This window comes from Colletes latitarsis, chromosome 2 (assembly GCF_051014445.1).
Source record: "Colletes latitarsis isolate SP2378_abdomen chromosome 2, iyColLati1, whole genome shotgun sequence".
Lineage (NCBI taxonomy): Eukaryota > Metazoa > Arthropoda > Insecta > Hymenoptera > Colletidae > Colletes > Colletes latitarsis.
Window position 1 is genome coordinate 11,994,026 of NC_135135.1, and position 21,555 is coordinate 12,015,580.

Sequence of the window (21,555 nt, forward strand, 5' to 3'; positions counted from 1 at the left end):
CATTAAGATTGGACAACTAGGGTTTATAATATTAAACTCGCAACGAAGAATTTGTTCATATACTTGTCTCTAGCAGAATTTTCCTTGCAACTTTGTTACCTAGGATTATGGTTTAACATGTTTGTAACAACTGACGTAATATTACGTCTACACATAAAACGATATGTTTTTGACAAAGATAAATGATAACTGATGAATTAGTACATTTTTCTATATTTCACTGACGTCGATGTCATAATATCTTTGTGATCTCAACATCTAATAGTATTTCAAGTTAATTATAATTAGGCGACTTAATTAAAACAAGCTTCATAATACTGAAATGAATACGTAGTGAATTAGTTCTTCTATAAATATTGACTCATCTCCAGCAGCATTTTCCTTAGAATCGTTGTTATTGAATAAATGGTTTAACATGTTCGCAGTTATTGACGTAATATTACGTCCCATCGTAAACGATAAATGACTATTCTCGATATAATGCGAGCAGATCTAGTAGAATTGATTTCTTTCTCAAAATCCTCATAACGGTCTCGTTTATAACAATCTCAGTCACTGCCGTAATATTGCGTCGTCCCGTAAACCGTAGCCATTTTACAGCCATTTCAACGTTATTTGACTTTGGGTACCAAACTCATAATTTTCTGTAGACTGTGATCCGTTACGCGTGTTTATCGAATTTTTTCGTTTCATTTAACGAGTTTCATCTTTCTTGTAATATTTACACCCACAATTCGCAAGTATGAATCGCCGACATTTTATTCCCGATTAATTCGCCACTGAATGCTAGAATGGTGGAAGCATGCGTGGGAGGTTAGGGTTGCGCGAGGGAAACAGGGCGTTCGAAAATCACGGAATGCCTGAATTTTCTATCCCGACGGGAGGGTGAATTTTCCCTTGTTGGGCGGGGGGGTTCACAGGGCGTCAGTCATTTGTCTGGGATTAGCTCTCAATTGTTTTCGTCGAGCGCGGAATTAACATAAGCTAGGATGAAGAATGTAAGAGAAGTGTCTCTCATCAGGATTCCTAGGACTCGACTCCTTGAATATTCCCTGGGAACCGATGCGCGCCGAACTCTAGCGAATCCTTAATGATCCTCTCGTTTGTCGAACGCGAGGCCGTTCCTGTGTGTGCATGTGACAGGAGAACTCGATTCCACTCGGTTCAGAGACGGAGCTGGAATCGTTCTTGGACTCTGATTAAGAATATTATTATTAAGCAAGAAACCGTTTGTCGATGATAGACAATGCATGATGGACAGGTTACCGAAATTTAAACGTACGAAACGATGTATTATGAATATACAGTCTTCCCAAGTTAGACCACCAAACTGTGACAGTGTACTGTGCGAATAAACGTAAAATAAAAATCTCATGTCTATTATTATTAGGCAAGGAAGAACGTAAAATGAGCACATTATCGAAACTCAAATGTATGAAACGATGTAATATGAATATACAGTCTTCTCAACTTAAAACATTAAACTATAACTATAACATGAAAATCTTAGGTTTAGAACAGATTCGTTTAAAATTGTAAAAGTGATTCACTAACATAGATACCAATAATTTAATTGTTGTTCGCTTAAATTGTTGGGGTCAAGGTCATTTGCAGGTTACAGAACTCGTTCTTCCATCAGTAACGATTCTGCCAAGTCACAAATGAACTATTTTTTAAAAAAGACCTCGCTCCTTTATCCGAAAAAATTGCCTTTGAAATTTTTTATACTACGATTTACAACCGCCTAAAAACCGATTTGTTCGAAACATTTTTAAGCCCTCTTTGGAACAAACAAAGCTGTGCACGAGAATAAAAAGTAAAATACAAATTAAATCAGAATGAAAACCCACTAATTAATAGAAAAATACAAAATGCAAGATGGAGATATGTAAAACTGAGCTAGAATTTATTTGCTTTGAGCCACCTGAAGATGGATCATCGAGATTCAAAATCCCATTCGTTTACACGCTATAAAAATGTACGTTTACGGAGCGATCCGCGATTGTAAAATTATTTATAGCAAGGCTGATTACGATGAAAACGGGGAAAAAGAAAGCTTTTCGCGAGGCGAACGGAAATTGTTTCGCCAGGTTGTGCGCGATCCCGTCGCCAGATGAGATAGGTATATTCGCAAGAGCAAAGTTGAAGGATACCCGTCTACTCCTGGCTGAAACTGTAAGCGCTCAAATGATCTATCTCGTTATAGGGCTTAGGGTTGAAGGGGTGGAAACGATCCAGTACCTTCGGGGTAGACTTCGCGGTGATGGAGCTGGCATTACAGCCGAACGTGCAGGAACGGGGCCATAGCTTATCATCGATATTACAAAGCTCTCGACTAACGTGCTTGGTTTTCCTCGAACCGAGAACACTTTTAAGTGGTCTGAACCCAGTGCTTCTTAACCCTCTTTTTCCTACGAATTCCACTCGATACTCGAACAAAGTTCGTGGAAACCCTTTCCCAAAACGACGCTTTAAAACAGCAGTCAAATCAATGACTAGATTTCTCCGAAAATGCTTTGCCAAATGTTTATATTAGGTAGAAAGGGATCGAGGTGTTCGCAAATTTCATTTTCTAAAGAAACTCTGAGTACTAATAGATTTCGTTGTCCTATTTAAAGAAATGCACACACGGTTTCCTTAACTTTTGTTTTAATATTATGACAAACGTAGAAATATGATTGAGTTTTGAATTATGAACATTCTTATATAAAATCGTCAACTTTCCGCAAGTAGTGATCCATCTACTTATTTACTTTTTGTACGAAATATGTTTGAACAAAATTTCGTAAAGTTGCACTTCGCTGCACAACTGAGGTATCTTTAAAATAAAATATATTATCATTGTTTGAATCATATTATTTTTGCAGTGTTAACTTATTTTCCGCAGCGAGTGTATATGAACTTTTTTACTATTATAATAATTATAATATATTCATTAAATTTAGAGGAATATTAAATACATTGGTATAGTTTTTCTTTAAATATTAAGAATAACAGTGCTATAACAGTGTTATTAATTTCATACCAAAGTTCTATTTTCAAACATTTTTAGTACCAATGACATAAATGCCTCATTTCATATGATTTTGTTTATATTTTAGGCTAAATCTAAGAACTAAATAATTATTACGAATCGTTGTGCTTAATTTCATTGCGTTCGAAGACCGAGTGTGAATTTCAAGAGCTCTATTACTACAACACCTTGGTACATTTCATTTAAAACAATTTTCAAAATAAATGGATATTAATTCTATTCATTTTAATCGATCCAGTGCAAAAAGTAAATGCCCCAGGAAAGAATTTAAATTAATCAGCGATACAAACAATTGTTCCAATTAATTTCTAGGAGATTTTATTTTGACTACCGGGGTAGTTACCCTACATTGACTAGCAAACTAATTTTTCTGCCAACAGAGAACATAATTTCACGGTATTCGTGGCTCGCACAATGATTTCTATCCAACTATATTTGACAAAAGTCGCCCGAACGTTGGTGGGAGATGAGTGGGTGTGTGTTCGAAGGGGTGAAACAGGCGGCGTTGATTCCCGAGGACCAGGAAAGGTGGTCGTTGTCGCTGGCGGCAGTTCATCCTGACCATAATCAATTCGTTATCAGAGTACAATAGCGCATTTGCGATTCGTTTGGGGAAAATTGAAATTAATTAATTGGCTCGACAACGGCCCCGACAGCCTACCCGCCCACACGGTAGGCCTGTGTGCATACACGTGCCGGTCCACATTTTCCCAGAGAATCGTATGCTAACGAGCATTATCAGGAAATCGATCTCAATGCACTTCCACCGCTGTCTCTCTTTTCCAATCGCACCCGGTGCCAATTCAATTTGTCCCCTTAATGTTCTTCATACACTTTTCGCCCCGACGATCATCATTTTCTTTCGATCGTGCCGCCGTGGCCTCTAAAAGTCTACCAGCGATTTAATTTTATAGGTGCGTGCCGGTAAAAACCATTCGTCGATGCTAAGAATAAAAACGGATGGGTTTTGCTAAAGTATCGAGTCGGTCCATATTTATGCGATTTTTCAGTAGTCCGCTGATATTTTTTCTTCTTCTCTCGTTTGATGCTGATAATGCATCTCCTTTGCTAATTCGCGAGTTGATTGTCATAAGTCGTTACAAAGCAGAGCTTCCAAACGATCCTCATGCGTCTGAGATAGTCGACCAGCGATAGAACCTTTGTAAATGGCACGAATGTTCCGAGAAACCTCAGCAGCTATAGAATAACGATTAAACTCATAGAGTACTATAGAAGATGCCAATTTGGGACTTCATAGTTTTTGGTTACAATTGTTTTTGTTTCTATTAGCTTAGAATGAGAAAAACTTTACAATGATCCGAAAGAAATGTTGTAATTAGTATAAAATGAGAACCACACAAACTTATGTTTGTATACTCACAAAAGGAAATTTTATAATCATGTTTTGGGCCGACGGAAAAAATTCGTGTATAGAAAACGAAAGCACTTGACATTTAAATAATTTACCCGAAAGTCCAGTTCAACATGATAATGCTAGAAAAGAAAGAAATGATAATAACGTTAATAACAACGAATATAATTTTTAGATTCATTCGTTAACTAACCAGCCTTTATGTTTTATTCGTAAATTCATTTGTAACTTAGAATCTCTAGAAGGATTTTTTAAATCGTTATCTAGGCGAACAGAGTAATATGTAAAAGCTAGTTTACGAATGAATTTAAAATATCAATTCGTTATTCGTAAATAAAATTTGCCCAACTCTGAAACTAGTTACCCTGTACAACTTATTACATATTTCACCTGAATCTTTGTGTCACACTTTAGACTTTTAAATTAGGAAAAAGAAAAATCTTAAATAGAAGTAACCAAAAAATCGTCTTTATCGAACAATGAAAAACTTATAAAAAATATTTAAAACCTATTAATAATTCTAACTAAGAATACTTCCCTTTTTTTCATATTATTTTTCTAAGGAAGCATGTTGTTTTCATATACGCTACAGTACTACAAAATTTTATGTCCAGAAAACTGAACGTGTAAGTATTTGTATTGGTTAAACGATCGTTGAGAGGGTATTATTTACTCGAAACGTTATGCTCTTGTACCTTGTAATAATGTGTTATTTTAAAACGCATTCCAATTACATTTGTATAATTTTAAAACGAGCATATTATCTACGATTAATTAGAGAAATTAATTCTGTCCATTCTGTTCCTTTGTCGAAGCTTTCTCTGTGCCTGTACCATATACAGATGTTTTAAATTCGTGGTCCAATTAATTTTCTTCAATATTTTGATACGCGTAGTCGGCTGAAATTAATTGAAATCTCGTTTTAAAGCTGCGAAGGTCATTCATAAAGACTGTTTTCAATAAATAAACATTAATACAATATCGTTCCTTCGTTGAAAAATTATCTAAGACATTCTTTCGGTTTTCTTAAATGTTTATACGTTATAACATAATATTTTTCATGTTTGTTATAATCTAATCTCTTCCTAATTCGATCACTAGCTACCCCCAAATTTACAAGGCATTAATATTTCTGCCTATAAAAATAAGTGGCTCAAACACGAAAGAAGCTTTTGTTAGAATGGTATTGGGATGTGTAAAATAGTAGAACAATTTTTAAATTTTTATATATGATATTCTAATGATTCACTAGCAATTGTAAAAGCAGACTTCTGCTGTCCTTGAAATATTTAGTAAATCCAAACTATTTCCTAATTCGATGGCTGTCCGTCTCGAAATTTACAAAATACCAACACTCGAGCTCGCAAAAATAAGTGGCGTCGAACACCAAGGAACAGAATGTCTTCCTCCTAAACTGGTTCTTGGAGAAAATCGAAGGAAGCTTTCGTTAGGGTGGGGTTAGGTGGGAGCGAAATAGTCAGACGACTTTTAATGGTTCCATGGCGACTGGCACCGAGGGTGATACCTACGTGTACCTACCTAACTGTGCAACCACGAACCCCCGCAATAGGTGAAAAGGTTTGCCAGGTCGTGGAGGAGGATGCCGTGACTTGCAACAAACTGACGGGATCCCCTGCTGGAAAACGAGAAGCTCGCGTGGTGAACCACCGTGTGGCCACGCTCGACACTCGCCATTATTCCCCTCCGATAGTTTCTCTCTTTCTTTCTGTCTTCCTTTCGCGTCAGTCCCGTGGACGTCGAAGGGCAGGAACTTAGGCTGACGGAACACCTAAAGCCATGATTCACTATATTTCCAATTTCAATTTAAGCACAAACTTAGAGAAAATTCCCTCCCCCCTGAGTGGCAATTAATATCATTAAACAGAATTAAATATTTCGTTCCTGCAGAATCGATTCTAAAGTCACAACAATAAAATTCTACATTATCATAATGATTCACTATATTTTCAATTTAAATTTAAGCAGAAACTTCGAGAAAATCCTCCCCTCTAAGTGGCAATTAATATCATTAAACAGAATTAAATGTTTCTGCAGAATAGTTTCTAAAATCACAGCAATAAAGCTCTACATTATCATAATGATTCACTATATTTTCAATTTAAATTTAAGCACAAACTTTGAGAAAATCCCCTCCCCCCTAAGTGGCAATTAATGTCATTAAACAGAATTAAATGTTTCTGCAGAATAGTTTCTAAAGTCACAGCAATAAAGTTCTACATTATCATAATGATTCACTATATTTTCAATTTAAATTTACAAGCTTGGTGAAAATCCTCCTCCCTTAAGTGACAATTAATATGATTACACAGAATTAAATGTTTCTGCAGAATAGTTCCTAAATTTTTCACAGAAATAAAGTTCCACGTTACTATAATTATACTGACAAGGAAAGCTGGTGATTAATTATAGTACAATTTATACAGCAAATAAATGATCCTTTGACAATAAGATGTAATAAATAGTAATTGGCTTATTTAAATCTTTCTTTCTTCCAACTCAATCAGTATTTCGATACTTAAATTCGTACTTATTAATCTGACGTAGTCTTTTATGTTTGGAGAACTTCGATAAAAACATTTGATAAATTATTTGTAAAGCAGTGTCATAAAAATTGGCAAAGGGAGCCTTCCCAGTGACATATGATTTATTTAATCTATAAAAAAAAGTCTGTTGTTATTTTTAATATTATCGTACCAGGAAATACATTATCGCCACATCGTTAAGCCGATTTGTATATCTTCTAACACAATTTATTTCACCCGTGCCCCAAATTATGGACAGTAGTGTATATTATAGAATTATTTCCAAAAGTGTTATGCCTCTTTTCTATCGATTTTCTTCTGAAAACCAATAGCTTTCCAAAGAGGCAATCAATTTTGCTCGACGATACAAATCATCGGAACGTGTCGAACACGATAACAGTCCATTTTTAGCGTTTTCCGCTACGTCGGGAAGGGCGAAAAAGAGAGAGCTATTCGATCAGCGATCCACCCGGGGTGAGGAACGATGGGGGCGAGAAAAAGAGTGAAAGAGGGTGCACGTGGAATTGCGGTGAACCTCTGCGTGTGCAACCACCGTGTTCTGCGTGGCGACGCTTTTTTTTACGCAACATTGTCCGTAGTTTAACGAGCGTTTCATCGAAACGACCCCTCCTTGACTTCGAAGACGCCCCATCAATCCAGCTCTACTTAATAATGAAACAACCTTCGAAAAAAAATTGTTCTCTCATCGGTCTTGGACAAAACTTTGACGCATAATTACTTGGAATATACTGGGTGTTCGGCCATCCCTGGAAACAATTTAATGGGGGATTCTAGAGGTTAAAATAGGACGAAAATCAAGGAGAGCAATTTGTTGATGGAGGTTTCGTTAAACAGTTATTAACGTTTAAAGTTCCGCCCCTACTGAATTTTTTTCTCGAAAATGCGCAAGATTACGGGGGTATGTCTATTCACCAAAAATGATTGTAATTGACCCCTGCAATCGAAAATAATTTTTCCAAAACGATTTGAAATTTTTTTTTTCCGTCGAAAAATTTAGGCACTACCCCCCTGTCGATTTTTCTTAAAAATTACTTTTTCATTTCTAGTAATTTTGTTTGACGCCCCACAGAAAAGTTGTCTAATACTTTTTTGTAGGTACCCATGAGCTCTACTTCAGAAAAAAGTTTCATTGAAATATATTCACAATTGTAGGAGTTATTGCTGTTTGAAAATTGAACCATTTTTATGGGGTTTTTCTCATTTTGCGGAGTCAAGGACTAACTTTTCGAATATTTTTGCGATTTGTACAGATTCTCCATCAAAATACGCGTAGTTTGCTTTTTTAAACATTAAAATCGGCCAATCCGTTCAGAAGTTATGACGTTTTAAAGATTCGCATGAAAATTCGGGCAGACATTTTTGACCAGAAATTATATTTTCGGTAAGGAATTTTTTTCTCGAAACTGAGTAGGATTTCGGGGGTATGTCTATTGACCAAAAATGCTTGCAATTGGCCCCTGCATCTAAAAATAATTTTTCCAAGACGATTCGAAAGTCTTTTTTTTCACCCAAAACTTTCAGCACTTACTCGAATTTTTTTCTCGAAACTGAGTAGGATTTCGGGGGTATGTCTATTCACCAAAAATGATTGTAATTGACCCCCACAGCTAAAAATATCTTTTCCAGAACGATTTGAAATTTTTGAATTTAATTCTTAATAACTTTTTAACGAAGCCTCCATCAACAAATTGGTATTCTTGATTTTCATCTTATTTTGGCCTCTAGAATCCTCTATTGAAATTTTTCTCAGGAGTGGCCGAACAGCCTGTATACTGTTTGGAAAGTAAATTTAAAATATTACTTTGAAACCTAGAATTCGGACTTCATTTTTTGGTCAAATTTGGCCACTATTCGATTATTCTTTCCATAGTAGTTTCGAGTAAATTCTAAATGGACAGTGTAAGGTACATTGAGATTAGATTTCAGATCCAAACAATCTGAATAAGTTTAATAAATGGTGATATAGTGACAACAGTAGTCAAGCGTTGATCTAATAATTTCCAACCATTCGTTACGAATTAACTTTTCTTTTTTCTATTATTACTAATTTCGTAACGTATATCGTGCAAGTGCATATTTTCAATAGTATTAGATTACTAACGATTCGCTCGACCATTTCCAGGCGAGTAGAATTTATCTCAGCAAATATTTTTATTGTCGACGTATTGTCCATAGCATATTCACAAACGTAGAATTTCAAACTCGTGATGTTACATGTCACAGATGGATAATATCTCATACTCGTGAGCAATTATGTGTAATTATGATATTGCTGAAATAAACATGATCCTAACTGATGGTGGAACTAGATATCTGGTCTCCCCTCTTCCATTATATGCTCACTCCCAACAATTAATTGCCAATATACAGCTTTTACATTTGGTCAAATATTTTTGTAAAAGAATTGCCAATTTTACAGTGAATCCTCGATTATCCGACTTTAAGTTTTTAAACTATTAATGTCATTCACGGACCTCGAAAAATCCAACAAATGCTGACAAAATTTTTTATGTAAGTGTGCATTAAACAATTCATATCTTGTGTCCTAGAAACAATTACAATAGAAAAAATTACAATATATTTATAACTTATCTATTGTTTTAAAATAAACAAAAATCTTCTAATATTCCGGCCCACTCAATTTTGCGACCAATCTTCGCCCCTGTCAGGTCAAATAAACAATCACTTTACTGTTTCCTAATTTCTTACCAAAGTTGACTCTGTTTCTTAAAAAATTTTATTGTACGTTTTTCGAATTTAAAATTTAGTATATTTATTTTTGGTAGGGTATAGAATAAAGTGCTCACGCTATTATTAAATTTTTCTCATAAGTAGTAAGTATTAGAAAAAATAGAAAACGTAAAGAGCACACGAAAGCCACATTGAACTTCTATTACATTATTAACAAAAAATTCTTGAAAAATATGCAAAACTTTTCCTTCATTTCTGTCTTTATATGACTTTGCATATAGTTATATATAAATCCATTTCTCCGTATTCATATATAACTATAGAATAATACAAAGACAACGACAAATATACAGATGACTAGATAACAATAAAGCGGTTCTTTGCACTGTACTTCCACAAATTGCAATATTTTAAGAACGAGTATTTGATAAATGGCAAATATTTTTTGGAAGTTCCATTTTAATTTTAGAAGTCTACATAAATTTTATCACCCCTCGTTTTATTCTAACGCTTACTGCTTACGAAATAAATATTGGTTACTAATAACAACCCTGTAGAGGGTGTGTAAAACGTAAAACAGTTTTTCTTTTAAATATACAAAATATAGGAATATGCCAAACGTCTTGTATTTTTGTCCAGTGTTGTATAATGCGAAAGGGGAGGTTGGTTTACGGCGTGACACGCGTTTAACAGGGTTTTTAATATAACTTCACGCACCCATTCACCGGGCTCGGTCGCGTCGGCTGGCCACCGTCACCGTCGACGACGCCCTCGATACATTACCGACGGTTAATTCGGTTACCACCGAGTTTCAGCCTGCTAACCACGTTTGCGAACTTCCGGCGCCGTTTCAATGTCCGCGAATCGACGACGATCCACGCGGAAGAAAAATGAGCGACGGAAGTAACGTTCCCTTCCCGTTATTTCAGGGAAGAGCTTCACGCTGACGATCACCGTGTCCACGACACCACCCCAAGTCGCCACGTACACCAAGGCCATCAAAGTGACCGTGGACGGGCCGCGGGAACCGCGATCCAAGACCAGTGAGTATCACTGTAAGCATTATTGTTATTATCTATTATTTATATTATACTTTGCTTAGACCGTAAGTCCGCGAGATTGGCAGAACCGTCAAAATTAGGGGCTCGATAGAACAAATAAAATAACTGTCCGCCGGTTCTACCACGATTACTGGGACAACCTGTATATTTTTAGAGAATACATTTTCAGTTAGTTTTCCCTGAGGCTTCGATTTATCGACAATCGTTTATCTTCAGTAAACTGTGTTGTGAATTGAATATGCAACGATAGAAACGAGGGATACAAATATTATTTTGGATCATTGTACACGCGATAATTATATTTGAAGGCCATGGTTTCTGGTTTCACGGCTGTAAAAATCTTCTATGTCGTTTACAACGAGAATCGAAGACTAATAACTTTACTCCAAATGTGCATATTTATAAACTATATCGAAAATTTTTAATATTCATCTGATAGAGGATAAAACACCCTTGAAAACGAATTTCGTTTCAAGTCGATTTCATAGTTCCGGAGAAAACAATTATTTACGAAAAAATGGTGGCATAGTAATTACGTAAACATCCTGTATACAAGTTTAAATTCATTTTCAATCAGACTTCAAAGATCAAAGCTTCAAAATAAGCATAGAAAACAGTATAGGTAATAATAGTTGATATACCCATCGGATAGGGGATGAAGAGCCCTTTAAAATAAGTATTCATACTATAATTTATTTTCGCAATTTACTTAACGACGAATATATACTAAATGTGCTAAACTAAGCGAGGATTATACAAAAAGTGTTCTATGATCCACAATACTTGACATTTATCTGTCAAAATTAAACAGTATACTCTTAAATATACAGGGCGTACGACCACCCCCGGGAAAAATTTTAATGGGAGATTCTAGAGGCCGAAATAAGACGAAAATCAAGGATAGCAATTTGTTGATTGAGGCTTCGTTAAAAAGTTATAGAAACATTTTCGACTGCACAGTGTATTTTCGGTAAGGAATTTTTTTCTCGAAAATGGTTAGGAATTCGATAGCTGTCTATTCACCAAAAATGATTGTAATTGACCCCCGCAACCGAAAATAATTTTTCCAAGACGATTCGAAAGTCTTTTTTTTCACCCAAAACTTTCAGCACTTACTCGAATTTTTTGCTCGAAAGTGGGTAGGATTTCGGGGGTATGTCTATTCACCAAAAATGATTGTAATTGACCACCGCAGCCGAAAATAATTTTTTTGGAATGATTTAAAATTTCTTTTTTTCGCCGAAAAATTTAGGCACCTACCCCTTGTCGATTTTTCTTAAAAATTGCTTTTTCTTTTTTAGTAATTTTGTTTGACGCTCTACAGAAAAGTTGCCTAATACTTTTTTGTAGGTACCCATGAGCTCTACTTCAGAAAAAAGTTTCATTGAAATATATTCACAATTGTAGGAGTTATGGCTGTTTGAAAATTGGACCATTTTTATGGGGTTTTTCTCATTTTGCGGGGTCAAGGACCAACTTTTCGAATATTTTTGCGATTTGTACATATTCTCCACCAAAATACGCGTGGTTTACTTTTTTAAACATTAAAATCGTCCAATCCGTTCAGAAGTTATGACGTTTTAAAGATTCGCATGAAAATTCGGGCAGACATTTCTGCCCAGAAATTATATTTTCGGTAAGGAATTTTTTTCTCGAAACTGAGTAGGATTTCGGGGGTATGTCTGTTGACCAAAAATGCTTGCAATTGACCCTTGCAACTAAAAATAATTTTTCCAAGACGATTCGAAAGTCTTTTTTTTCACCTAAAACTTTCAGCACTTACTCGAATTTTTTGCTCGAAAGTGGGTAGGATTTCGGGGGTATGTCTATTCACCAAAAATGATTGTAATTGATCCCCGTAGCCGAAAATAATTTTTTTGGAATGATTTAAAATTTTTTTTTTTCGCCGAAAAATGTAGGCACCTACCCCCTGTCGATTTTTCTTAAAAATTCCTTTTTCATTTTTAGTAATTTTGTTTTTTTTGTAGGTATCTATGAGCTCTACTTCAGAAAAAAGTTTCATTGAAATATATTCACAATTGTAGGAGTTATGGCTGTTTGAAAATTGGACCATTTTTATGGAGTTTTTCTCATTTTGCGGAGTCAAGGACCAACTTTTCAAATATTTTTGCTATTTGTACATATTCTCCATCAAAATACGCGTAGTTTGCTTTTTTAAACATTAAAATCGTCCAATCCGTTCAGAAGTTATGACGTTTCAAAGATTCACATGAAAATTCGGGCAGACATTTCTGCCCAGAAATTATATTTTCGGTAAGAAATTTTTTTCTCGAAACTGAGTAGGATTTCGGGGGTATGTCTGTTGACCAAAAATGCTTGTAATCGACCCCTGTAACCGAGAATAATTTTTTTAGAACGGTTTGAAATTTTTTAATTTGATTGTTTAATAACTCTTCAACGAAGCCTCAGTCAAGAAATTGATATTCTTGATTTTCGTCTTATTTTGGCCTCTAGAATCTCCCATTAAAATTTTTCCCAGGGGTGGTCGAACACCCTGTATGTGTAGAAAATTGTGTTTTGATGTTTATTCGTAAAATATCCTTCTCTGTAATGTTAAAAAATTTTTTAATTTTCATCGAATGGAAGATCAAACGTCCTTGAAAACGAATTTCGTTTCAAGTCGATACCGTAGTTAGTTCTAGAGAAAACAACTATTTAAGAAAAAGTGCTGGCTAGTAATTACGCGAACCTCCTGTATTTAAATTAATTTTCAATTAAATAAGCAATTTATGGTCCAGTTTTATCGTACACTAGTCATAGGATCAGTAGAAATCCTGTATATACTTTCAAGAAATGAAATAAAAAAGGAATTGATTTTTTTGAGGTCTCTCATCAGACTGCCCCCTTAAATTGGTATGAACAGAGAAGGCCGATGTCCTTGAACACTCTGCCAATTAATTATCGAATTGTTCGAATGTCATAAGTACTATATATAGCAACAGTCCCGTCGGTGGTGCGAGCGCGTAACTCCTTGGCGAACGCCGCGCCCCAGGAGGCATTCAAAGCCGCAAGTTTGAAATGGCCCGGAGCGTGTGGTTCCCGCCGGTCGGCCGTTACACCTAGCCAGCTAAGTTTCGCGCAATTGCCATTATTTATAACCGCTGCCGGCCGCCATAACATTGATAAAGGGCTGCGGCGTTCAGCCGCGGAGATATTGTGCTGCGAGGGCGACGCCTACGAAGTTTCCCGGTTGCATCTCGAGCTGGCCGACGGTTTCTCCGCGGCTACGCCGCCGTTGGGACATACAATTACCGAGGTTCCCGGTTATTTGCTCGGTTTGCGACCATCGACGTCTACGTACCGAGTTTAACCCCGCCGCGTTACTCGATTCGGCTGTACATTCAAGATCTCTGGGAGAAAAGTTCCCAAGTATGGGTAAATAGCTTTTCCAATTTAACAATCGACCTTAAATAATCAATGAAATTATTTCACAGCGTGTGCACCACTGTTTAAAGCTTTTAAAAGAGCTTTCGCGAACAATCGATACGTCTGCAACTCAAATATTCACGTTTATTCACAGGCATTGTGAAATATCTTAACTGTATGTTTCTCTATATTTTAGAAGCAGTTACTTTAATTAATAAATAAAAATTAATTAGTTTCTGGCCAGTCACAAATTGTAATATAAAAATTAACCAAAAACTTTTTTTATTTCAAGATAGTCGAAGTTGCCTCTGTTTTTTTAAATGGCTTTTTTACTATGTATTATTCTATGATTCCACGACCTTATGTACCATGATCTTCAAATGACTTTGAAGGAAAGAAAGTGAAATCAATGACGTTTGAAATTGTTACGTACACCTTGAATCATATTAAATGTTCAAACCGTAGTCCGCTTTATTTTATTTATGTATTTTATTCTACCTCCAATGGAGATTATTCTGCGAAATTAACCAGCGTTGAAAATCCTATTTTGCTCAAATATAACGCATCAAAAACGAGGATAAGTTTACAAGGAACATCAAAATCCTTCGAGATTCTTTTAGTTTCATTTCCAGCAAATTTTTGGCTCTAAGATCAAATTTATCTTTATTATCATCGAGCTCAAAATAATCATTAAAAGAGAAACTAATTGGAAAATGATGAGTTTATTAATATTATTGGATAGAAAAAACCTGTGCTCTCAGAGCACTTCTTGCAATTACGTTCAATTACAATTTACGTTCCACGCCACTCTTCGAAACGGCACCAATATTTAAAATTACATAATCGGTAAAACAACGCCAGAAATCTGGCGATTTTTCCACCATAATTTTTACGTGCCAAAAATATCCAATACGTTCTGCTAACCTATACACAGGGATGTTGGCAGATTGCGACCGCATCCGCTGGTCTGTTTGGACCACCCACGAAATTTTGATCATAAAAGATTCTCCATAGCGTAAATTTAAAAATGGTGATACAACCAATATCGAAATTACCGTTTGCCAAATCTTATCGGAGGATCCTATAAATCGGAGCTTCCCGATCTTCTTAAAAAGCGACACAGTGGGTAGTTCTTTGCAACAGTAAAATTTCTAATGAAAACGTCCGAATTTATAAGAATATTTTATTATTTATAGTATCTTACACTTTCTTTCTATTTTTGAATATATAAATTAATGTGTTTTGAAACATACATTGAATACAAAAGTAAACATGTTAAGTATACATGTAGTGCAAACAAAAATTAAAAGTTTTAATATATAAATTAATCTCGTTAAACTGAGTATTAGTTTATGGGAAATGTGATATCTATACTTTCAATAATTTTATAATACTTTTAATAATAGTGTGTACATTATAACACTTCGTATAGGTGACAGGTGCTACAGAAATTAATTTTCAAAACGAAACGTTAAAGAAAATAAATCTAGATGAGATCTGTCAAATGTCACAATGATAGTGGTTGAAACAGAACCATGAGACGTAACATTTCCCTTTACTTTCGATCTGAATGTCTGAACGCGTTGACAGTCTGCGAACTAGGATGTCGCGGTGTTTTAAAATAGGCGGCGCGTTATATGTTCTATGAAAACAAACAATTTCCCCGAAATAAAAGGAACCGGCGACAAGTCGAAGGGAAGCGGCGCGAGATAAAAGGGCAACGAGTCACGGGTGGTCGATCGGCGCTTCTTTAAACTTGCTGCTTCCTTGTCTTTGACACGAGCCCTAATTTTACTACGCTTACATCCTCTAAAACCATCACGCTATCCTAACACACAATTAACCTCCCCTGCCATTTAAAATTCTCGTCTATCGGAGCCGCCTAATTTCTTACTTGTTTCATGCAATCTAGTCGGAATCGAATATAACTTAACAAGAGGGATGCAATTGAAAATTAATTAAGACGAATATATTACAATATTTCATTATAGAAAATTATCTAATATTGGTGTATAAATGTCGACATAATATTAATTTAGGGAATAAAACATAGGCACTGATATATTTTTGGTTTTAAATTTTTATTACGTTCACTTTTCAATTTCAATATTAGATAAAGTGTGTTAGAAAAATAAAGTCTTGTTATAAATTCAGAAGGTAGATTGTATAAAAATATATTTTGGAATGTTCTGCCCGTCATTTATTTGTTTATTAACATTTGTATCCAGTAGTAGCCCAAATAATCAAGTTTTGAGAACAACTTTCATAGAATACAATGTAAAGTGAATAACAAATATACTTTTTTAAGATTTCATAATTCGTATATAAGAAACATAAACATATAAAAATGGATGTTTCCCTTCTGAAATCTCAATTTGTCAAGCACAATGCGTGTCTAATTCTTCACGAACTATAAAGATAACTTGAGACGTACACGACGCAACTGAAATCTGTGAAAATGTGATCATTTTATGAATTCCTCGTTAATTATGTTAACCCGTGTAGCCTACGTAGCCTATAGATAAATATAGTAGCTCAGAACCCTGCAGCGACCACGTACTTTAATTAAGATGGACGCAAAACACTTCCTGCAACCTCTTCGTAAAAATTTGATCGAATAACTTAAAGAGGGAAAGGTAGAGAAAGAATATAATTGATACGGCTTTTCGGCAGCTGTTGTCCTCTATCGAATGAATGAAACTCTGCTCTGTACCCTTCCTCGTCGAGAGATAAATCAGTCCTATGAGATGCGTTCTGGCTTCCAAATGGGCCTAGGAAACGATCTCCGATGGCGGAACGAAAGGACTCCCAGTCCGTGCTCCCAGCGTCGCTCGAGGGTCGTAATTAATTAAACAAGCAATTCATTACACATTCTACCCTCGTCCCGCAGCCGAAGGTGGCCGCAGAAAGGATGCAGGGCTAAGGAAATTGATCGAGAGAGGTTCTCGCGGATATCTGGCTCCGGGCGGAAGTTCGAAACCCCGGGATCCGGAGTCGAACACCTTCGATGGGCAACAGAACCACGTCCGCTTTGTCGGAGAAAAGGTCGAAAATGGTATGGGCATCCAGCGTGTCGGGGTGGGTCGATTCCGAGGGGGGGGGCGACGGAACGAAATGAGGAGCTGTCGCTGGCAGCTGGTAACTCTCGAGAAATTCCCTGGCAGTCACCCTGCACGCGTAAAGGGGTTGTCCAATGAAATCGATAAGGGAGGTAACGACCCACGAGGAGGCCCGAGTAACTTAACCCCCCCTCCCCCCGTCGCCACCGAAAAATCTGTCGGTGTGGTCGCTTTAGAAGTCGGCGGTTAGGCGCGATCGTCTGTCAGGTAGAATAGATTAACCCTTTACGACAATACGTCGTCGATGATTGGATCCCATATCTTGTAACGTTTGGTTTTAGTCTAACGACGGTGAAGAATTTTTTTGAATCCTTTTTATCTGAAGTATAGATTTTAGCGGAACCTGGTGGGATGGAGAGTCCGTAACGAAGATTAACCCCTTATGGGTCGATGATTATTTAATGTTTCTTATCCATATTTTGTAATGTTTCGTTTTAGTTTAATGAGATCTTTATAGTGTTTATTAGAACGTGGAAAGATGAAGAATTTGTAATGTTTTGATAGGTTCGTTATCACAATGTAATTAAAAGATTACAGGAAGGGAATATTTAAATTCTAAATCAAACCCTTGTTAGTCTGAAAAGTCAGGACCAGCGTTTCTCAACCTACGATTCAATAGTGGACTCAATAATCGGAGACTTTGTTACAAATAGAAATTCGTCTGAATCGTTCTTAATAGAAACGCACTAAATGTTACTTCTTAATGTAAAAGTTATTTTTCAATGTATATAATTTTCTGTATTTATATTATATGATTCAAATGTAAGACGCTTACGTTAAATGTTGAGTTAAGTCTTGGACCTCGACAAGAAGAAATTATTTAAAGGGGTTCCGTGGTAGGCGAAAGGTTGAGAACCACTGGTATAGACCATCATACAAATTTAAAAATTTGATAAATATATCGTAGATAATTCTCAAGCATTATACTTTGAAACTTTGTTTTATATTCAATATTTATTTCTTAAAGAGATATTCTGTATTTTCTGATTCCAACGAATCTATTGTTAGGAGTTTTCAGAATTAGTATAATTTTGAAGAACAGTGTTACGTGAATTTTTTAAATATGTAGTGTATAAAAACATGAAACTCAACAATAATTTTCCAAAAAATAACCTTATATTCCCAAGCCACAACAAATTTATACTTAAATCTCGATTGTCAGATTTCCAACTCTCATTTTGCATTAAATGCTCACTTTTATGATTCAAAAATCTGGGTGAATATACACACTAATCACAAAAGCACTCATCTAACATTCTCAAACTCTATCAAACGTATCGTTGACAGGACTCAGTAATCGCACTTCAAATACTAATTCAAAATTCAACGTTGTCTGTTCGAGTGTTAATAAGGCTAAATCTTTCATAAACCTATCAGAGATTTATTCAACATTCTCAAACCCTATCAAACCCTGATAGGTCTCAATCGAAAGACCAATTCCACTATCAATGCTTCATAATGTTCCATTATTCAGAAATCTTTCATAAACCTACCAAAGACTCATCCAACATTCTGAAATCCTATCAAGCCCTGACAGGTGTCAATCGAAAGACCAATTCCACTAACAGTGCTCCGCAAAGCTCCATTATTCAGAGATCTGAATCGTCACACAAAGCAAAAAATTCATTACAAATCCATCTCCAACCACCTGTCAATCTCTGATCAAACTCAACAAACACCCATATCATTCTCTCTTCACCGAGACATCCAAGGTTGACACGACAAGTTTTCCGGCCGAAACCCCACCAATAATCTATCAAATCAAACCGATGTCCACCGAATCTATCGCACCCTGTAGAGCAAGATCGAGAGCCCAACAAGAACCGGGCGTTGGACGTAAGGAAGTCGTTGGCAAATTTCTTCAGGATCGGCGCAAAGCGTACGGAATCGCCGGTCGTTTAAACGAGATCTCGTTAGCCCCGGGTCCCGGTCTGTATTCCGGCGTCGCGCCCCCATTGTGTCCCCAGGATCGAGCAGCGGCCGTACCCTATTCAGCAAACCGGCGGGAATTTCGGGTTGCCGAGTTAGAATTAGGGCTTCGATTGGATTATCAGGACGGCGGGGGTCTGGCTGTTAGCCTGGCTCCTCTCTCCGTCTCTCTGGCTCTCGGTCCCTTCTGGCTTTGGTCTCCAGTGCCTTCCGTGGCAGTGTTGGTTCGTAGATTTCGACGGTTCGGGAAGAGGGTAGGAGGGTTGCTTCGGCCGCTTACGTACAGGAGGGGGGGTACAGAGGACCTGGCCTAACCTGACCGGCCGTTGGGGTGGCAGGCAGCCTCGTCAGATAGGACCGTCGCCTGTTGGGACGTCTTTAATTGGGTTGGCGACACCGTACCCGGAAAATAAAATGAATCGGTGCCACTGCGTGTCTCTTCTGTGCTCCCTCTTCCATGTCCAGCTAGTCGTTTGGTTTCACCCGTTCGAGCCTGCTGCCTCGTCGACGCCCTGGGGAAAATAAAACCAGTCGCCTGCAGAAAACGACGGAAACATTTTTGGGTCGCCTTTGACGATGGTGGTCCTCGTAGAATTTCGGGACGCTGAACACCGAAGATGCGTCTGGTGATCGACGAGGTACCCAAAGTCGGCAAAGGTATCCTGCGCGAGATTAAATTGAGATCTTCGGACAACCGGGGAGGATCGAGGGCTGAGGAACAGTTAGCAGTAATGGGAAGTTCACACGAGTAATTCCAAGTTCAGAGAAACTCCGCGTTCAGAGACTTCTCGCGAGATTGGATGCGATGCATCAATAACAGATATCGAAGACTAGGATCGGTGATCGATGAGACGTCGGGGTCTCAAATGGGATTTTAGATGTTAGCCAATTTTGATCTGACCGAAACTTTAACCAGACAGCAAGAAAATTAATTATTTTGTTCACGAGCGACATTTATTCGTTGTTAGGATCTCTGGATTGTGGCCTGGAGTCACGTTGAAGAACACTGACGGTTGTTACTGAAAGAATTGTACTATATTACGTAACATATGATGATCTCATAGAGTCTATATGAAATAAACAAATTTCTATGTATACCGAAATTGCAAGATCAATATTGATAGGTGAATAATCCGTAATTTTGTCTTTAAAATTTTTAAGAGAATATTTTAACGTAAACCTTCCAAATAGTTCTTTTCTCTACAGAATTTGATTATGTTGAAACTTCTTGATTATTGATTTTGTTCTTTCATTTTAATACCTGCTGTAACGAAAAAACTCATTCTAACTAAAACACTATTTTTCATTCTTCATTTCAAATGTATAGATTCAAATCATAGGAATATAACCTTTGTTTTTTACTATGTTTTAGCGTGTGCAGAGTGAACAATTACTATTATTTTACTTTCGAAAAGTTTGTTTGTGTTTTGTAAATATAAGTAAACATGTGTAATAAATTTAGCCGAAAAGATTTTATAGTTTCTCGTTAAAAAATTTGCAAAAATGACCCAAAAATACACGTTTTACAATAGAATGCTCAATGGAGCTTGCTTTCGAATATTTATAAGAAAAATAAATCTTGCAAATTCTATTCACATATCTATTTGAACATTTCAGAACTGTGATTTTTAAGATTATATGCCCTATCGAAATTCGTTAAAATATAATGAAGATTGCGTTTGAAAAAATGTAAAATGAAGCTTTGAAATTGTATCGTCTAAGTTAGGTCGACATTATGAACGTAGATATTGCATGGAAGCGTCGTTGGGCGCTGCAGTTAACCGAGCTTTCGAAATTCGTGACAAGGGTTGATTTTGTTACGAACCCATCAATTTCTGAGCGTTGCAAAGTGTCACGAGGGCGATTGATGCTAGGTACCGGAAGTCCAGTGGACAGGCGCACGGTTGATCGCAGTGTTGTCTCTTTTAGGGCAGCAGCAGCAGTTTCATGCGTTCGCGTTTGCCTCCCAGAGGGGTGGACCGTTTTTCGCTTCGCCGCTGGTGGACCCGTTGCAACCCTTGCCGAATCCCCTTCAGCCGTTGCCGAATCCGCTGCAGCCGAGGGATCCGTTGTCGCCATTTAGGCACGCGATGCCAGGCAACTGCCAAAGTAAGTATTTTCGATGATTCGTCAACCGAGTTAGTTTTTAATCCGTCAGATTCCCCCGACGTCTAAACTTCTAGACAGAGGTCGCTTAAAATTTTTGATTAGATCCATCGTAACAGTAATTTTTCGTGAGAAACTAGTCGCAAAATTTTGGCGGGAACGGAAGACTTTTGAACAGTTATTCTTTCATCAAACTATTTTAGCACCGATAAAAATATTATATACGACCACTTTTAATACCTGGTTAACCTCTAATCCCTTAACGCTCACGCCTGAGTCAGACTCGGGTTGC

At 36.8% G+C, this 21,555-nt stretch overlaps 1 protein-coding gene across 4 annotated transcripts in view; it reads left to right on the forward strand.

The window, feature by feature from the left end:
- The window catches only part of LOC143348371 (uncharacterized), a 69,152-nt gene that overhangs the window by 36,230 nt on the left and 11,367 nt on the right, over positions 1-21,555 (forward strand). For 3 of the 4 annotated variants that reach the window (XM_076778520.1, XM_076778528.1, XM_076778510.1), the window contains exons 4-5: positions 10,591-10,716; positions 21,087-21,266. In XM_076778520.1, coding sequence (XP_076634635.1) covers positions 10,591-10,716; positions 21,087-21,266 — 306 coding nt within the window. The remainder of the gene's footprint in view (positions 1-10,590; positions 10,717-21,086; positions 21,267-21,555) is intronic. The other variant, XM_076778537.1, reaches the window with a different exon arrangement.